The sequence below is a fragment of the Apteryx mantelli genome, chromosome Z (assembly GCF_036417845.1).
Source record: "Apteryx mantelli isolate bAptMan1 chromosome Z, bAptMan1.hap1, whole genome shotgun sequence".
Lineage (NCBI taxonomy): Eukaryota > Metazoa > Chordata > Aves > Apterygiformes > Apterygidae > Apteryx > Apteryx mantelli.
In genome coordinates, this window is record NC_090020.1 from 3058854 (window position 1) to 3076946 (window position 18093).

The following is an 18093-nucleotide window of genomic DNA, read 5'->3' on the forward strand; positions in this document are numbered from 1 at the left end:
GTAGCTTCTGAAGATATGTAGGAATCTGCTGGGGATCTGGCCACTGGTTTGTAATGTACTTTCAGAAATTTTTAAGAAAGCACAAAAGGTGCTTGGTGCTCTGTCAGAGGACACTATGTCTGTCAAACAGAAAAAACCATAAAAATAGTACATACTGGTATCTCTGGTCAATAGATCTGTGCATTCTACACTTCCTGGTAACTATGAGAGAAGCAAATGCACTCAAACCATGTGAATCATTCCTTCATATTTGGCAGGGTCTCCCTTGGTCATCACTTCCCACAGTCCTTTAGCACAATAGGAACTCTTGACCTACCCACAATTCTGTAACTCTGCATACATTCTCAGGCCTTCTGTGACCTTGCACAGACTTACTAAGAAAGAAGAACAAATATCTTTTTTTGTCTTAGCTCTCCTTTTCAGGAGATACAACATAAGGTTATGTAAACAAGTAATGTTCAGTAGCGAGAAAAGGAGCTAGGCCCATATCTCCTGCAAAGAAAGAAAAAAAAATGCACTTTAGGAACCTCATTCTTCAAGTGAATTACACTATGCTCAGAGCTTCAAATTTAACATCGAAATCTCACCATGTTTTGGGGTGTTTTTTCTTTTTTTCTTTTTAACTAAAAGTCTGACAAGCACAAGGCAGAGTGAATTTGCAGGCCAGCTAAAATGAACAGATTTAAAAATCAAAACAAGATACTGCAACACACCATGAACAAAATTGAGAAGCTAGGAGCAGACTTTCCAATATCACATACCTTGTATCACCGACTGCTATCTGACAAAACGCTTTGCACTGATGTTCAATCACAGGTCTCTAAAGGTTCTGAATCATTAGGCTCTAATGACTGACTGTAAGGTAGAGTTGCAGGATTCTTTGTGCTTCTGAGAGACATCTTACTGCCAGGGGAAAAAAAAAAGCCCTATCTGATTTAATGCCTCTCTGGCACTAATTTTTTTGCTTTTCAGAAGTGATTTTGTTTTTTTCCTTTTAGGAGGAGATGTTGCTTCAGCTGCATTGATTCTCAGGTTTCATGACAGTATCTGTGCCTATTGCAGCTGAGCTTGCAGTGCAGCAGTAAATAGGTTCTGTAGTTACCATGCCAAGCTGGGAACCTGAAAGAGCTCACCAACTATTGCTAAAAAGACCCCCAGCATTCAGTGATGGGAAAGAGGAACTATGTTTCTTGCAACTGCATTCTTTACTGCTGGGGAAATGGCATCTGTGATCTGCTTCTGCATAGAGCCAGAAGACGCTTTCAGAAGTTGGATTCCTTTAAGTGGGGACTGCTGTACCTGTAGCAGCACTTTATTCCTGCTCTTTAGTCTTTACTTAATGGGATGAGAGTAATGGGGAGTTACGCATATCGAGGAGGGTACTCATCTGTCTTTAAGGGAAAAACCTATTTAGGATTATTTATGCTGAGTTGAGCTAAAGAAATCAAAACCTTGGAAAGGATTATGTTGTCTTGCATGCAGTAGCTTGCATTCCTTAAAAATATCAAGACTGATGGATGATCTGTCCCAGTAAAATATATTAAAAACAGCTGTCAAATTATATCTTAACTACAAACAGGTACACCTTTCACAACTGGGGATGGCATTTATGACTGCAAATATTGAGAATATTTTAACAGAGATGAGCTGCTCTATAAAGCAGTTCTGAAGACACCCAATCTACTCTGGGGACAAAGGGAAGAAGGACCTGGGTCTGCAGGTTAGGGTCCAGCTAAACAGACTTTTAGCTTAATGTAAACTATTTGTCTATTCTATAGAGCTGCAAAGTGTAATGGTGTGATGCTTGCACATTTCCAGTTCTCACCAGTGGAATTCCTAAGGCAATAGCAAAGAAAATCAAAAAAGACCTAATCAAACTATGCAGGAAGTTTGGTTCTTCCATTTCTTTTATATACACCAATAACAAGGATCAAGCTTGCTACTGAAGGTCATTCCTAAACAAAAGATGTCAATTTTGGGCTCATGTTACAATCATATAAGACCACCACTAATAAATTCTACTTTTATTATAACTTCTATTTGGTGGTATCAGAGTACTACACAGTACTGAATTCAGCATTGTAATACTTTTGTCAAAGGCTAAGTATTATCACACTCAACATAGGAAAACTCATGAAGAGAGCTATTAATCTACACTGCGACAGTCAGGAAACCCACAGCAATACTGGAAACAGAAAGCACGGTTTAAACCAACAGATTGCATATAATTTAACTAATGCTTATAACACCTACTTTGGAGAAGATGCTTTGCATTGGGCATAAATTGCTTGGGTAAGGAGGTGCTCCATGTTGGGCAGGGACAGCCCCGAGGGACTGTGATTTTGGGTGAACCACGCTGGGCCAGAAGGACTGCAGCCCATGGATAACTCATGATAGAGCAGAGGAAAATGAGTAAGAAGCAAGTAGTGGCAGAAAGAAACCACTACGCACATGTTCCCAACCTCCTGCATGGCCCATCGCCTCACCAAAGGGATTGGGAGAGACTTAGTGTAACCCACAGCAAAAACAAGAAGAGCCAAGACCAGGATGGGGAGAGAAGAGGTTTTTGACTGAAGCTGAGCCTGGGAAAAGGGGAGGAAGGGTGTTTCTACTCCAGGTGTTTTATTGTTTGTCCTTTTTTTCTCAATACCTGAATTAGTAATCAAAAGGTTGTGTTAATTGCCATAAATTATGTAAAATTCCCTAAATTGAGACCATTTCACCCAAGACATGCTTATAATGTGCCTTTGCATGTTTTATAGAGCCTACATTTTATGAATGTCCGTTGTTAGAAAAAAGGGATCAAGAGAATAAAGTAGCACAGTATTACTCCCCATAGCTGGGCTGCCATTTGAACAGTAAATTACTGTGCTTCTGCAGCTATATTAAGATATTAACTAAATATTATTATATTAGATATTTATTAGATATTATTATTAGATATTAACTAAAACCAAGATCGGATTTGTAAGTGTTTAAAGCACCGTGTATAAGAGCTCATCTACGTGGGGTGAAGGTGTGATGGAGGTAACACACATCACGCAGCTAGGTAGTTTTTGTCCACTAAAAGGTGCTAAGAAGTGAATTAAGGTGAACTGCTGCTAATAGAGAATAAAATCAGTTGCACAGGGAGCCAGTACAAAACAGAAGCCACATCGTAAATTCACATCTTAGTTTATTTCCTAATAGCCTTCCCATGGAGACAAGCATTACAGGTCTTCTGAGAGATCCTATGGTGCAGACTGTCTTGGCTGCCTGTTAACTGTTGAGAAGGGCAGGTATGTTTTCACACTTTCTCTTTTTTCCCAAATTAACTAACCGGTCATGTGTTTTTTCCCTTGGGACCACCTGCAGAGTCAGTGACTGTGTCAGCTTTTTTTTTTCCTCACACAAAATAGCTCTACAAACTCATGGATCTGTCAATTTAATGCAGCCTTGGGGATGGGGCAAAGATAAGCAGCGTTTTAAACTACAGCCTCTACTTTAATTGATCAAATGCAAGTTAAGTAACTCCCTAGGAGGAGTGGGGGGAAAAAACTGTTTGACTCATTTGATCTTATAACTGCTGCATTGGGTTGCAGAAGGCCAATAAAATCTATTATTAACAAAGAGCCTAAGTCCTGCTAGTAGGCTAATAGTATTCATCCAGTGCCTGCTTCCTCAGTTATTCTCCCTTCTTGAAGAAAAATTGATAAATCAGTTGCCTGCCTGCTTATTAAAGCATATGCCAGTCTGTTTATTTAATCAGCTCTTGGACCATTTTCTAATTAAGGGAGATAACGTGGGGTCATTTCCTTCCATGGTGAACCTGGCAGGGCACAGGTTGTCCTCAACTATTTTATTAACATTCAAGATTATTTGTCAGGTCTGCTTTTGTTTGGCAACTCCCTCCCTCCTCCCTGCCTAGCTGAAGACAAAAATACAGACATTTTTCTGCATCTCTATACTGCTGACACATGCCCAAGTTGAGGATAGGAAGATGGCAGAAGCTTGCTGAGCTGGAACCTCCCCAGTGTAGGTAGAAGAGTTTTCTGGAAGTCCCTGAATCCCAGTTCATAATACCACGTCCTGTGATGATACCAAGAATAATTTTATGAAGGAAGGGAATGCTGGAATGCAAGGGGAGTGCCCATACCAGTTGGAATGCATTCCTAACTTGTGCTGCAACTAGACCTGGGCTAACTCCTGTACCACTCTGGCCCCAATCCTTAGTCTCTCTGCTTAGTGCAGGAATACTGTTTACCACTAACTGTGGTATTAAGTCACCTTTAGGCTCTCTGTATTCCAAGGGAGGCAAGAATATTTTAAATTCTCCTCTCTTCCCATCTCTGACATATGCTCCCCTGTATGTTGTTTGTGACATAACCACAGCATTACTTTGCCACACTTTCAGAAACATCTCATACCAACTGTGCTATACATCTCTTTGCAATGTGCCTTTATGTGGAATAACTTCAAAAAAAAAAAAAAAAATCCTGCTGGTTCTAGCACTTCAGCAATATGTTGTAGGACACAGTATTTTCCAAACTCTGATCTGTGCAGAAATATAGCCCTGATCTCTTCTAAAACTGGCTAAATGGCAACAGTGAAAGTTTGTTGGTAAACTACTTTCTGAATCGTCCCTTACTTCTATACTTTTATTTTATTTGCATTTGCAAGGAATAGCAAATCTGTTTCCATTTCTGAAATCTTATTTTTAGAAACAAGAAGTTTAGTTTTGATCTATCCCAGACCAAGGGGAAGTGTCTAGTTTTGTTATGCTGTTAATTGTCTGAACCTGTGTCTCACCTAATCTGTCTCACTTAGATCCAGAGTGTGCTCTGGATCTATCACACTCAATACTTTCACAAACAACCTCTTTAAGATTAAAAAAAAAATATTCCAGTGCACCCTTATACACTGTCCCTTTCACATGCATTCAAGTCTCGCATGCATTCAAGTCATTGCTGTGAGTACCACGCTGTTACTAACTAGAGAAAAAAGACAGTGAAAAATTATACGTATCTATAGTAGAGGAAGCAGCAGAAGAAAAGTGAACTTCTATTTTCAAATGTCAGCCTTTCCTGTCCTGTACTTTTCCATACAAAATACATTGTACTCTTCTCTTTCTGTTAAGCTTGCTGAATGACTCAGAGATGCTGAAGCAGATGGGACAGGCTTATGGATAGAGGCAACAATTCCACCCTTTCCAGCAGAAACCCACTGCAGCAAGTGTGGGAAAGGCTCAGTGGAGGGAGGAGGAAAATTTCCTAGAGCTTTTCCCCAGACCTCACACTTACCAAAGGCTCTAGCTCTTTGCGGTCTATGAGGTTGAGCTCTGTCACAAAGTAATAAAAGTGCTTGTAACAGGTATTGACGTGGGCCTCAGCCCCCATAAGGATGATGCGGTCAAAGTGATGAATGTAGACATGAACAAACACCCGAAAAAGCCGGCAGAGTATCTTCTTGCAGATCTGAAGGAAATTCTTTGGAAAGGGAACACCTGTGAAGAGAGAAGGCAGGACTGTCATAACTATACTGTCACCTCTCCCCTGCCCTGCAAGACAATGACCATGGAGTGAAGCACCACTTTGTAATTACAAAGTAGGTTATGAGTTCCTAGGCCTCCTTTCCAATCCAGAAGATCACTGAATGCGCACATTTATCTTACTGTTGGCACCACTAAAAGTAACAAAATACTTAAGCACTTTAATGGTTAAAGACCAAAAGGTACCAGTCCTTTTAGTCCTTGACTAACGTAATGGAGGAACAGCTAGTGCTGCAATGTTCAGAAATGTGATTTTCACTGCAGTGCACACTATCTCATTAAAGTAAATGGCTTTTCATCCTGAGATGGCTGTTCCCCATGCTGTTTCAGACAGAGCCCTTCCTAGAAGTGATAGATTGTCTCCTGCCCACGTTATTCACAGTGGCACTTCCATGATGTCAAATTTAAGAAAGAAGACAGATTCAAGGACAGATCCATTTGCTTATAACTTCCTCCCAATTATATGTACCTCTTTGATTGCTGTTTTAAAAGAAAAGCTCTTGTAGAGCCACAGGTACAGCTATTCCAACACAACTTAGAAGTTAAACCACTTTGTGGCTGGAGACTCCAAAGCAGCAGCAAAAGAAACATATGCAAGCAAACAACACAGTAAACAGTATCCATCAATGTAGCATCAACAGTGCCTTCAAAATCTCACTTCATTAAAGATTGATCTTGCATGGCATTGCATACATTTGTGCACCACTGAGCTTCCACAAAAACCAGAAGGCTTCATCTCCTTCTGTGATTGTGCCCTGGATATGATGACTTCATGGCTGTCCTTGAAACTCTATTGCCACTTTGTTTTGTTGCTTATCCTTCTGATTTTCTGGTAGTATTTCATGTTTTAGGCAGATTTGAGCCTACCATTTCACAGAGATGTCAGCCACTGGTCATGACTTTGCCTCAACTAACCTTGTTCTGCCTCTTTGCTAAAGAATCCCAAAACAAGACACGAGTTGGCTCTGTAACAAAACTCAATACTAGATGAATGTTCAGAAGAATGACATTTCACACCATCATAAAAAATCCTGCTTGGCTTCAATGAGAAACTCTAAGGCTCCCTCACACGTCTTTGTTCCAGCAGTACGTCTGCATTACCTTAAAAAGCATTTTACACATGTATTAGGATCTGTGAAACACAGTGCCAGACTCACAGGGCAGAAGCTGTTTCCATTCCACATACTTGTAAAAGGGAGGAAATACTGACTACCAGTTGATTTGTGATAGCAGAATTAAATAATGGCATTTAAAAAACAAAATGCACCATTTAAAGTATCTGGTGATGTAGGACACTCACCAGCAGCTCAAGGAAGAAACTAAAAACAACCTAACTGGGAGAACTGTCCCATCTGTCTTCCCATTAAGTACAGTATTAACTGTTCCCCTTTCCCACAGTGTCTTGTTCAGCCCACCAAATCTCTCTAGCTGTGATCCAATGACACTCACACAAAATCACAAAACCAGAGTCTGGTGCAAACCAGTTGTGGAACGCAAGGAAAGTAGCTTTGTGTTACACTTTCAGCATTGCCAACACTCTCAAGTTCATCACCAATCTCAAACTGCTTGGTACTTTCTTAAAGGGCCAGCTGCTTTCTCAGATATAAGGAGGAAGATCTTAACTTTCATTTAATGAAATTCCTAGCCATAATAACTGCAGGAGAAAAAGCGCTTGAAAATGTGACACAACTGTAACTCAGGGGCTCACAAAGCCAAAAAATCCCAAATTGTAGGTAATGTTCCTATGAGTTTCACTGTTAACTGGTGCCATGATCCCCAGAAGCCTGGATCATGCTCTCAACAAGAAAAATATTTATTATTTGCAGGAAGAAGATGGAGATAATAAATTAGCATTCTCACAAGCATTCTGATTTTCAAATCTTAATCTTCTCTTAAGAATTGCTCAATACTCATAAGATACTGGTGAATAAAAGGGCAGATCTGTATACAATTGGGTACAATTTCACTCAGGTGGATATGAGGACATACAATAAGAATTTCCACACTGAAATTAGAGTTTTGATTACAGAATACATAAGTTATCCACTGTAGCTGTAATCAGTTTGGGTCCCATCAGCATAAACATGCCCCTTCATTTGGGCAAGTAATTACCAGCTACAGCCACTCCTGATGTGAATGCCACTGTGTCTATTAACACACAAGTTACCAACATACAAGTGGGGAAGCATAGCAAGTGCTCAGACTTGTCCTGATGTGACACTGGTCAGACCATTAGGAGGTACCCCATTCTGACTGTGCCTATGAGTGGGCCTAAGCAAAAACTACGTTCAGGCCCAGTTAATCCAAATCTTTTGTCAGTGATCTGGAAGAATTCAACATTTCCTCAAAGTAAAATGAAACAACTTTTAAAATTATAGACATAATAGCATATACACAGTACAAAACTCATGAGTACAGAACGCTTGCAGATTCCAGGCTGCAGTAAACCTTGGATTAAAAGTCTGAGTGCATTAAATAAAGGCAAAACACAGCCACCAAGGAAGTCCGGTGCTCTTTCTCTCACACATCTACTGAGCAGTCATGAAGCCTATGGGGAGAGGCAGAACTACTATACAGTCAGTTATTGAAATTCAGTTCACCACCCATTACGTACAAGGTGTGGAAACAGGATAAGGCTGGAGGGCAGAATTCTCTCCTACTGCTTGTTTGCACAGAAGAGTGTTGCTCATTGTAACCCTGAACTGCATCTATGTTCGTCATCACTGAGTTGAGGACAGAGTGGGGAGGTGGCTACACACGTTATTTTTACTGGTCTGTACTGGGTTCATTGGTGGCAAATTCTTCTGATGTAATTTCAAGCAGTTTTAAAGATGCCTTAAAATTCTGCAGTGCAGCCCTTCTTCCTCCTGATGCACAAATCAGGGACTGGAGATCTGGATCTATCAAACCACAATTTCTCCTTAAAAATTTTTTGTTTTTCACTGTCACATTCATTCTTATAAGTTAGTTGATCTCAGTGCAACAGGTAATAATCTAAGGCCAGAGAAGAGGAGGTTTAGATGCTCAAGCTTTGAACTGAGGCATCTCTAAGCAAAGGAAGCAACAAGAGGTGCAGCTGTCTTGGGAATACATGAATCAAACCTCCATGCAATTAGTCAACCTCCTGGATTATTGCAAATTATTGTTGTTATTTCCCAGGGTAAAATAAATACAGTATGTCAAAAAATATAACAGAAACCCCATTTAGTTGCCTGTTAGCCAGGAGGATCTGGCTGCCTGTTTCAGCCAGCAGAATGTGGCTAAACTCAGGAATGATTACAGCAGCAGCCTGCTTTACATTTTTGTAAAGGCTATCCAAAACCTAAAGTTTAAAAATAAAGTGAATAAATTTGTTAAGCCTTAAAAGAAGAGGGAGGCAAGGAGAGGAATAATCTGATATTGACTTGTTACTACATGCTGGTTCACAGAACTAAGAAATAAATTCTCAAGGGAGCTATATTTTCTGATCCAGATCAGACACATCCCAAAATGGAGAATAATCAGCTCCACCTTTGCTGGGCTGAGTGACTTGTGATTGTTACTGCACTCTGCAAATAAAAGAAGAACTCATACTCCAGTATGAATAAGCTGAATAAATTACACCGATAAAGGGAGATTAATCCTTTACTTTTTTGAAGCCCATGTTCCCACACAATGGTTATGAGTATTAAAAGTGCAAAGGGTGTAGAACACTGTTCTTGCTGTGCATGAAGACTTCTGTCTGAAAGCTTTTTAGATGTGTTGTGCACTCAAATTGAGGACATGTAAATAACTCATGGAAAAAAAAAACTGATGAAAAACAGCCTAAGGCACATAAACTTACAGTATTCCCACTGCTCCTTATGTGTATTTAATTTTCACATGGGCTGTGTAGTTTTGTTTGGCATTGTGGAAATTCCCCAACTTTGCAAAGCAATCGCTATTTCATTTAGTTTGGCTCTTAAATGAACAGTGAAACAGCACTGCTATCACAGATTTACCATGTGGGCATCGAAAAATCCATTTCCATATCAAATGACTCTCTGATTACTCTCTCCTTCTTGCAAAACTGTTTTCAAACTGAGATGGAGTCTTAAATAGCTAAAATGTGTCTCCTTCTACCATAGAAAATAATTGATAACTTGTGCAGTGAATTAGTGATCTGAGTAGAATTCTTCAATGCTAGGGAGCCTGCTGGACAATCTATCAGTGCAGTATGGATGAGGCTCAAAATCTGGTCAACCTCAATGTACAGATGAAGCATAAGGAGGGGACTGCAGTATTAATTTAAACATACACTGCTGCTGCTCTTTGTATTCAAAATTAGACAGGAAAGATGGTAGAAACACTGTTCCCAAGTGCCATCATTTAAAAAATTCTACTGTTACAGTGGGATGAATCCAAGGTGATGCTATCAGAATTTAAAAATTATAGTGAATTTGTTCTAGATTTACGTTCTGAGGTCAGAATTTGGCCTAATGTTTTGTTCCTGCTGCAACTGCTATTGTTATAAGTAAATCAAGCAGAGAATGTAATCATTACCGGTGATTCCTGTGAACTGACAGGGTTAGAATTATGTCCTTGACTTGTTAAAGAGTCTTTTCTCATTCCTTCAGCTCAGCGGGTACTTTCTTTGCCTTCAACCCTTCGAAATCTTATTTGACATGGAGCTCAAATTTGATACTTCCTTTCCTGGAACTTTGTAGTTAAAAAACAGTTGGAAGAGAAAAAAAAAAGTCCAAATATTTATTTACATTTTGGGTTCTTTTTTATAATGAAATAAATTTCCAAGAAGATGACTGTCTAAATATCAGCAGAGTGATACTGTAGTGAAAAGAAATGTAAAAACACCAACACAAATTGCTGAGTTACAGCTATTAAAAGGTAAAGAAATACAAAGATGACAGTAGAATTTTTGAGCTAGCTGCCAGTTGTTGAAAAAAGTATTTCTGGATGAGAAAACTGGCCCTAATTCAGCTGCAGGCTAAGTCCCAATGCTGCTGTGTGACAAGGGAGTGACAGAAGGATCCTTTCTGTTAACCTGGAGTTCAAAAGAGCTCCTGATTATGTCCTAAGTACATGCCAAGTTATGCAAACAATTCTCAAACATTCCAGGCACACAACACAAGCTTCTCTAGTTCAGGATTATATGTGCAATTCAGAAGCAATTCAGTGGGGAATAGATGGGTACAGTGGCAGACACAGCAAATCTGGAAGAGAGCAAAACAGTTGCACAACACGTGACTATAGCCATGCCACTCTGGAATATATGCTGTACTTGACAGTGGTAACAGAAGGCTAAAAGGAGGAGGCTCCCTCCCCTCCTCATGCAGAAAAGCTGCACCTATACCCTAGTAACAGAAGCACCATAAAAACATGAAAGAACAATCACTTTGTTTCATATTGCCTCTCACCTCCCCACACTCCCTAGTCCTTTTTGCTTCTATTTACTTTTTAGAGAAGGCCACTTCTAGCATGAACAGGGATCTGCACAACTTCCAAAACTAAAGTTACCTGATGCATTGGGCAAAATTTTTATTTTAAGGCTTTTTCTTCCACGTTAAGGAAAGCAGAGGAATTTTCCCCTTTTCAAAAACAGCCTTATTCCCACAGCTCCCTACAGGTTATAGACTTCATTCCTTACACTGTCTTAATTTGCTAACAGCTATTCTCCTCCTGTGTCTGACTGACAAATCTAATCTATCCAAACCTAATTGATCCATCATCAGACAGACATATCACACAGTGCTAACAAGGTCAGTGGCTCTGCGAATGAGTTGCCTTATGTCCTTGAATTTTCCACATAAGTGACAACAGTAGACAATGTCAAGGCCCTCCTCTCTTGTCTTTTCATCAGAACTTGAAAGATAGGCAAATCACTCTAGAAAAGCAGTGTTACTACTGCTACCTGTTAACAAAGCTGGTTTAAATCATATCTCAGATTACAGTATCATGGAAAAGTATGCTGAGCAGCTTATGTAGTGATTACAAGTAAGCTAATGGTCTGTTAGTTTAAACCACAGAGATATTTTAATGCCATGATGAAAGAGGTCCTGGTTGAAACAACAACTGCTCTTTGTCTGATGCAAAAAAATAGTGTGATGAGAGAGAAACTAAGAGATGGTAAGAAGAAAAATAGGTGGGATAAAAGGGGGTGACTAAAGGTCTTGGATGAGTAAAACAGGTAAAAGGTTCATGTGGGCGCCAATGACACCAAGGGCAAACTGGAGACCATCAAGCAGGATTTCAGAGCTCTGGGGATGGTGGTCAAGGGTCTGGGAGCCCAGGTCATCTTCTCCTCAATCCTGCCAGTGAGGGGGATGGATGAGAGGAGAAGGACTTTCCAGGTTAACGACTGGCTGCGCCGCTGGTGTTGGCAACAGGGTTTTGGTTTCTACGACCATGGGACCCTGTTTGAAGATCGACAACTGATGGCAAGAGATGGGATCCACCTCACGAGGCGGGGTCTTTGCCAACAGGTTGGCCAACCTGGTAAGGAGGGCTTTAAACTAGGTAAGATGGGGGAAGGGGAGAGTTATAGTGACAGGGTAGTTGGCAAAAGACTGCTCAAGTCAGGATGCCTCCAGCAGGTGAATGCAGCCAGGGAAGTGCGCATGGGATGTGGCTATGGAGGACCCTCTTTTACCCCTCCTGGGAAACCTGCATGCTCCATCACCTCTCTGAAATGCCTGTACACCAATGCACGCAGCTTGGGGAACAAACAGGAAGAACTAGAAATATGTGTGCGGTCGCAGGGCCATGATCTCATTGCCATTACAGAGACATGGTGGGATAGCTCGCATGACTGGAGTGCTGTCATGGATGGCTACGTGCTTTTTAGGAAAGACAGGCCAGGAAAGTGAGGTGGTGGAGTTGCTCTTTATGTGAGAGAGCAACTGGAATGTATTGAGCTGTGCCTAGGGGTGGATGAAGAGCGAGTTGAGAGCTTATGGGTAAGGATCAAAGGGCAGGCTAACAGAGGTGACACTGTTGTGGGTGTTTACTACAGGCCACCTGATCAGGATGAGGAAGTCGATGAGGCCTTCTACAGACAGCTGGAAGTAGCCTCACGATCCCAGGCCCTGGTTCTCATGGGAGAACTTCAACCACCCCGATATCTGCTGGAAAGACAACACAGCTAGGCACAAACAGTCTTGGAGGTTCCTGCAGAGCATTGGTGACAACTTCTTGACACAGGTGGTGGAGGAGCCAACAAGGAGAGGTGTGCTGCTGCACCTTGTACTAACAAACAAAGAAGGACTGGTGGAAGATGTGAAGGTTGGGGGCTGCCTTGGCTGCAGTGACCATGAGATGGAGGAGTTGAGGATCCTGCGAGGAGGCAGCAGGGCACCAAGTAGGATCGCAACCCTGGACTTCAGGAGAGCAAACTTTGGCCTCTTCAGGGAGCTACTTGGAGGAATCCCATGGGTGAGGGCCCTAGAAGGAAGGAGTGTTCAAGAGAGCTGGTTAATATTCAAACATCACTTCCTCCAGGCTCAAGAGCGGTGTATCCCTATGAGTAGGAAGTCAAGCAAAGGAGGTAGGAGACCTGCATGGATGAGCAAGGAGCTCCCGGCAAAACTCAAACAGAAGGAGGAAGTATACAGAAAGTGGAAAGGGGGACAGGCCACTTGGGAGGAATATAGGAATGTTGTCAGAGTATGCAGGGATGCAACGAGGAAGGCTAAGGCCCGTTTGGAATTAAATCTGGCTAGAGATGTCAAGGACAGCTAGAAGGGCTTCTTCAAATACATCAGCAGTAAGAGGAAGACTAGGGAAAATGTGGGCCCTTTGCTGAATGGGGTGGGTGCCCTGGTGACGAAGGATGCAGAGAAGGCAGAGTTACTGAATGCCTTCTTTGCTTCAGTCTTTACTGCTCAGGCCAGCCCTCAGGAACCCCAGATCCTGGAGGCAAGAGAGAAAGTCTGGAGAGAGGAAGACTTTCCCTTGGTGGAGGAGGAGTGGGTTAGAGATCATTTAAGCAAACTTGACACCCACAAATCCATGGGCCCTGATGGGAAGCACCCACGAGTGCTGAGGGAGCTGGCGGACATTATTGCTAAGCCACTCTCCATCATCTTTGAAAGGTCATGGAGAACAGGAGAGGTGCCCGAGGACTGGAAGAAAGCCAATGTCACCCCAGTCTTCAAAAAGGGCAAGAAGGAGGACCCAGGGAACTACAGGCCAGTCAGCCTCACCTCCATCCCTGGAAAGGGGATGTAGCAGCTCATCCTGGAAGCCATCTCCAAGCATGTGGAGGAAAAGAAGGTGATCAGGAGTAGTCAGCATGGCTTCACGAAGGGGAAATCATGCCTAACCAATCTGATAGCCTTCTATGATGGAATGACTGGCTGGGTAGATGAGGGGAGAGCAGTGGATGTTGTCTACCTAGACTTCAGCAAGGCTTTTGACACTGTCTCCCATAGCATCCTCATAGACAAGCTCAGGAAGTGTGGGTTAGATGAGTGGACAGTGAGGTGGATTGAGAACTGGCTGAATGGCAGAGCTCAGAGAGTTGTGATCAGTGGCACAGAGTCTAGTTGGAGGCCTGTAGCTAGCGGTGTCCCCCAGGGGTCAGTCCTGGGTCCAGTCTTGTTCAACTTCTTCATCAATGACCTGGATGAAGGAACAGAGTGCACCCTCAGCAAGTTTGCTGATGATACAAAACTGGGAGGAGTGGCTGATACACCAGAGGGCTGTGCTGCCATTCAAAGAGACTTGGACAGGCTGGAGAGATGGGCAGAGAGGAACCTCATGAAGTTCAACAAAGGCAAGTGCAGGGTCCTGCACCTGGGGAGGAATAACCCCAGGCACCAGGACAGGTTGGGGGCTGACCTGCTGGAAAGCAGCTCTGCCAAGAAGACCTGGGAGTGCTGGTGGACACCAAGTTAAGCATGAGGCAGCAATGTGCCCTTGTGGCCAAGAAGGCCAATGGTATCCTGGGGTGCATCAGGAAGAGTGTTGCCAGCAGGTCGAGGGAGGTGATTCTCCCCCTCTACTCAGCCCTGCTGAGGCCACATCTGGAGTACTGCGTCCAGTTCTGGGCTCCCCAGTACAAGAGGGATGTGGCACTACTGGAGCAAGTCCAGCGAAGGGCCACAAAGATTATTAGGGGACTGGAGCATCTCTCTTATGAAGAAAGGCTGAGAGAGCTGGGCCTGTTTAGCTTGGAGAAGAGAAGGCTGAGAGGAGATCTTATCAACGTGTACAAGTATCTGAAGGGAGGGTGTCGAGAGGATGGGACCAGACTCTTTTCAGTGGTGCTGAGCGACAGGACGCGAGGCAATGGGCACAAACTGAAACACAGACACTTCCATCTTAACATGAGGAAAAACTTTTTCACTGTGAGGGTGACAGAGCACTGGAACAGGTTGCCCCGAGAGATGGTGGAGTCTCCTTCTCTGGAGATATTCAAAACGCGCCTGGATGCAATCCTGTGCAATGTGCTCTAGGTGACCCTGCTTGAGCAGGGGGGTTGGACTAGATGATCTCCAGAGGTCCCTTCCAACCTCAGCGATTCTGTGATTCTGTGATTTAATGAATGACCATCTTGAGTCTCCTCCCGTCAATACATACAATTCATACATACAGACTCCTGTCAATACCTCCCCCTGAAGTAGGTCAGTTCCACAGCTTTGGGAGAAAAGAGAAGTAAAGTCACGATACTGTTTCCTCTCAGTTGCCTCATTCATTATCTCTAGGCAAAAAAGTTAAAAAGAATATGGTCCCAGAAAGTGGATTATGATCAATCAGAGAGCAGGCAAAAAATCTGAATTTTTCTCTCTGATTCCTCATAACGAATCCCTCATATGTGCACATGGTTCTCGACTGGCTTACACTGCTGCGTGTAACATGCAATGAAAATGAAGCCCCAGTTAAATCTTTTGTGATGTCAGATACACAAGCATTTTTGACCTTCTGGCACGCATTTCTATGGTCCAAAGATTTGCACTACCCATGAGAGGCTAGCTAGCAAGCCCCTTGGCAATCGTGCACGGAAACAGCACTGCACATGTGAAAATTCTTTTACAGGCCACAGATATCATTCATACTTTGTAGAAAATACATGTATAGAAAAAGAATCCTTTGGGAGAAAAGGACTGAGAATATACCATTGCAAGGTAGCTTAAAAAAATCAACAACTAGGAAACTAGGAAACTTCTCAATTTTATAATAAGGAGTAGGAAAACAGTGCTATCAGAAACTGACAGCGTGGAGAACATACCTGAACCAAGCCCTTCCTCCCCTCCTCTCCCTGTGTCCTCATTCTTCTCCTACTCCTGCCCCACATACAAAATACGAAAAGATGCTCTCAGATATTACTGTAATCTTTGCTGCAAAAATACCTATCCTGTGCCAAGTATTAACATGATCTCAGTGTGCTACTCAAGGAAGTGTCTGTCTCAAATGCCAATGAAAGCAATCTCAGTTTTGTGGGACTTTGTTCCTCACCTAAATAATCTGACAGTTGCAAACTGTTAGGAATAACTAGAACTACCATGTACTTACAGTGCCCTGATACTGCTCTCCTTTCTGTTCTCACACCATCTGAGGAAATGAAGGAAGAAAACAGGAAAGGGAAACACTCCAAGATTATAAGACCTCCTAGCCAAATGATGTCCTTTTCCCAGTAGGGCTGCCGTTAACAAGCTGTTATTCTTCAGTCACATCCAGTGAGACCCCCTGATCGTATAAATCACTAGGCAGGTTTATTGTCAGATTTTTAATAAAGGTAGTCATTGTGCCATTTAATTAACAACTTAATCAGAAGAGGTAGCTTAGAGACATGCAAATACTGGGGAACACCTAAGAATGCTAAGTACCTGACTTGATTCTCCCTGATATCAAAGGACAGAGGACCTAAATACTTCTGGCTGCATAAGCCAGGTCCCTTGGATTTTAAGCAAACTTACAATGACTATAATTTGACCTCCTCCATGTTACTTATTAATTTTGAGTCTGTGGCTGCAGAGGAACAGAAGAGAAATAGTGCAGAGAGCATTCTTTTGCTCCCTGTACCTAGTAGCACTAGTTTTGCTCCATAAAATAATCAGGCAGATAAGCCCACTAGGATAGAGCTGTGGGCCTTTAGGCCAATATGGAAACCAGATGCCATAAAAAGCAGCAGAGTCATATCTGTCTGACATTGCAACTCATAATACACATCTGTTTGCCCTGGAAGATTCATCTTCTCTGTAGTAACAAAATGGAATTTGGTGGTGCTCTGCATTGGGACATCCTTATATGGCACTAATATATAAGTAGTCTTAAATAGGCTTGGAAATCCATTAGAATAATTTACACCTCTCTCTACCTCAGTACAGGCAGTATTACAGGCAAGCACAATGCAGTCATTTCTGGGTCAGAATACAGCAGCCATCCGGCAGTATACCAGGGGACAGCTTAGGGTGGGAAAAGAGTTTATTAACTTGCAGAGTGAACATAAAAAAGCAGAATGTACTAACACTGAAGTCTGGCAAAGATATTAATGGAAAAACTCTGCTCCTCACCTGGCACAGGTTTGCTAACTGTGTTTCTACAATACTTATCATGGCATAACAACCTGTGGGTAATGTCATGGCTTCAGCCTTTCATTCTGAGTGCATCACCATTTTTGCTATTAGCTTTTGACACTTTCAGGAATGGCTCCCCATTAATTTCACAGGCACACTGGAAAAAAATGCTGTTCCAAGAGCCCCTCGTGGGCTTATGTGAGGCAGATATGAGAAGCAGCAATATGAAACAATATGGGAAGCAGCATGCAGCATTAAATGCTTGCAGATGTACTCAGAATTAGACAAAACAGCCAGCTGTAGTCCTGTCACAGTTCAGAAATTCCAGAAATTAACTGAAAAACTGAGGTGTTACGCATGCAGAAACTCACTAAATGACATTAACAGGTAACTTATTTGAATGGTTAATATCACAAAAGCAATTCAAAGAAGAAAACAGAAGAGGAGGAAAATATTTCAAAGAAAAACAATGAATGTTTTCTCTTTAGATGCTCATTGTGTTAAGTTCCTTTTCAATGGGTCATTAAGAGAAATGTTTAGGCAGTTCTAACACCTCAGATCACGTCCCTTGCTTCTGCCCCAATGCAATGTAATGCTTTCTGACCCTTTGATTTCTGTGCTGAGTTAGGAATCTTGTATGTGCATAAGTGTTTCTTAAGTGTTTATTGATAGTTACTTGGAAAGGTGATTTATAAGGTTTAAAGAAATATGTTTCTCTCTAACAAAATGCAGCTCTTTCATGAGACAGGGAAAGACAGTTATAAAACAGTAGGCAAAGAAAGTGTTGTGGCAGATGGGGAGTTAATCCAGACTTTACTAAGTGAAAACAAGAACATAAACCAGATCCCTGATTTTGGTGAATTAACCCTAATTTACAACAGCGCAGCTCAGAATGCAACCCAGCTTCCTGGCAGAGATATCTGCAGGCTCACAGGCAAGAGCCACTCATAGTGCTTCTACATGTTTAACTACTTGTGCTTTTTTAACATCGGATCTGGTGTAAAAGAACAGATGCTTTTAACTACTCTGTTTAAACCACAGTTGAAGATGTTACAAAATTGAATGAATCCTTCA

General features: G+C 42.1%; 1 protein-coding gene across 1 annotated transcript in view; it reads right to left on the reverse strand.

Moving 5' to 3' along the window:
* Positions 1 to 383: 383 nt before the first annotated feature.
* MOB3B (MOB kinase activator 3B) overlaps positions 384 to 18093 on the reverse strand; it is a 50517-nt gene continuing 32807 nt past the window's right edge. The window contains exons 2-3 of the mRNA XM_013955398.1: positions 5280 to 5482; positions 384 to 492 (exon numbers count right to left, since the gene is read on the reverse strand). Of these exons, the coding sequence (XP_013810852.1) occupies positions 478 to 492; positions 5280 to 5482 (218 nt within the window). The 3' untranslated portion in view covers positions 384 to 477. The remainder of the gene's footprint in view (positions 493 to 5279; positions 5483 to 18093) is intronic.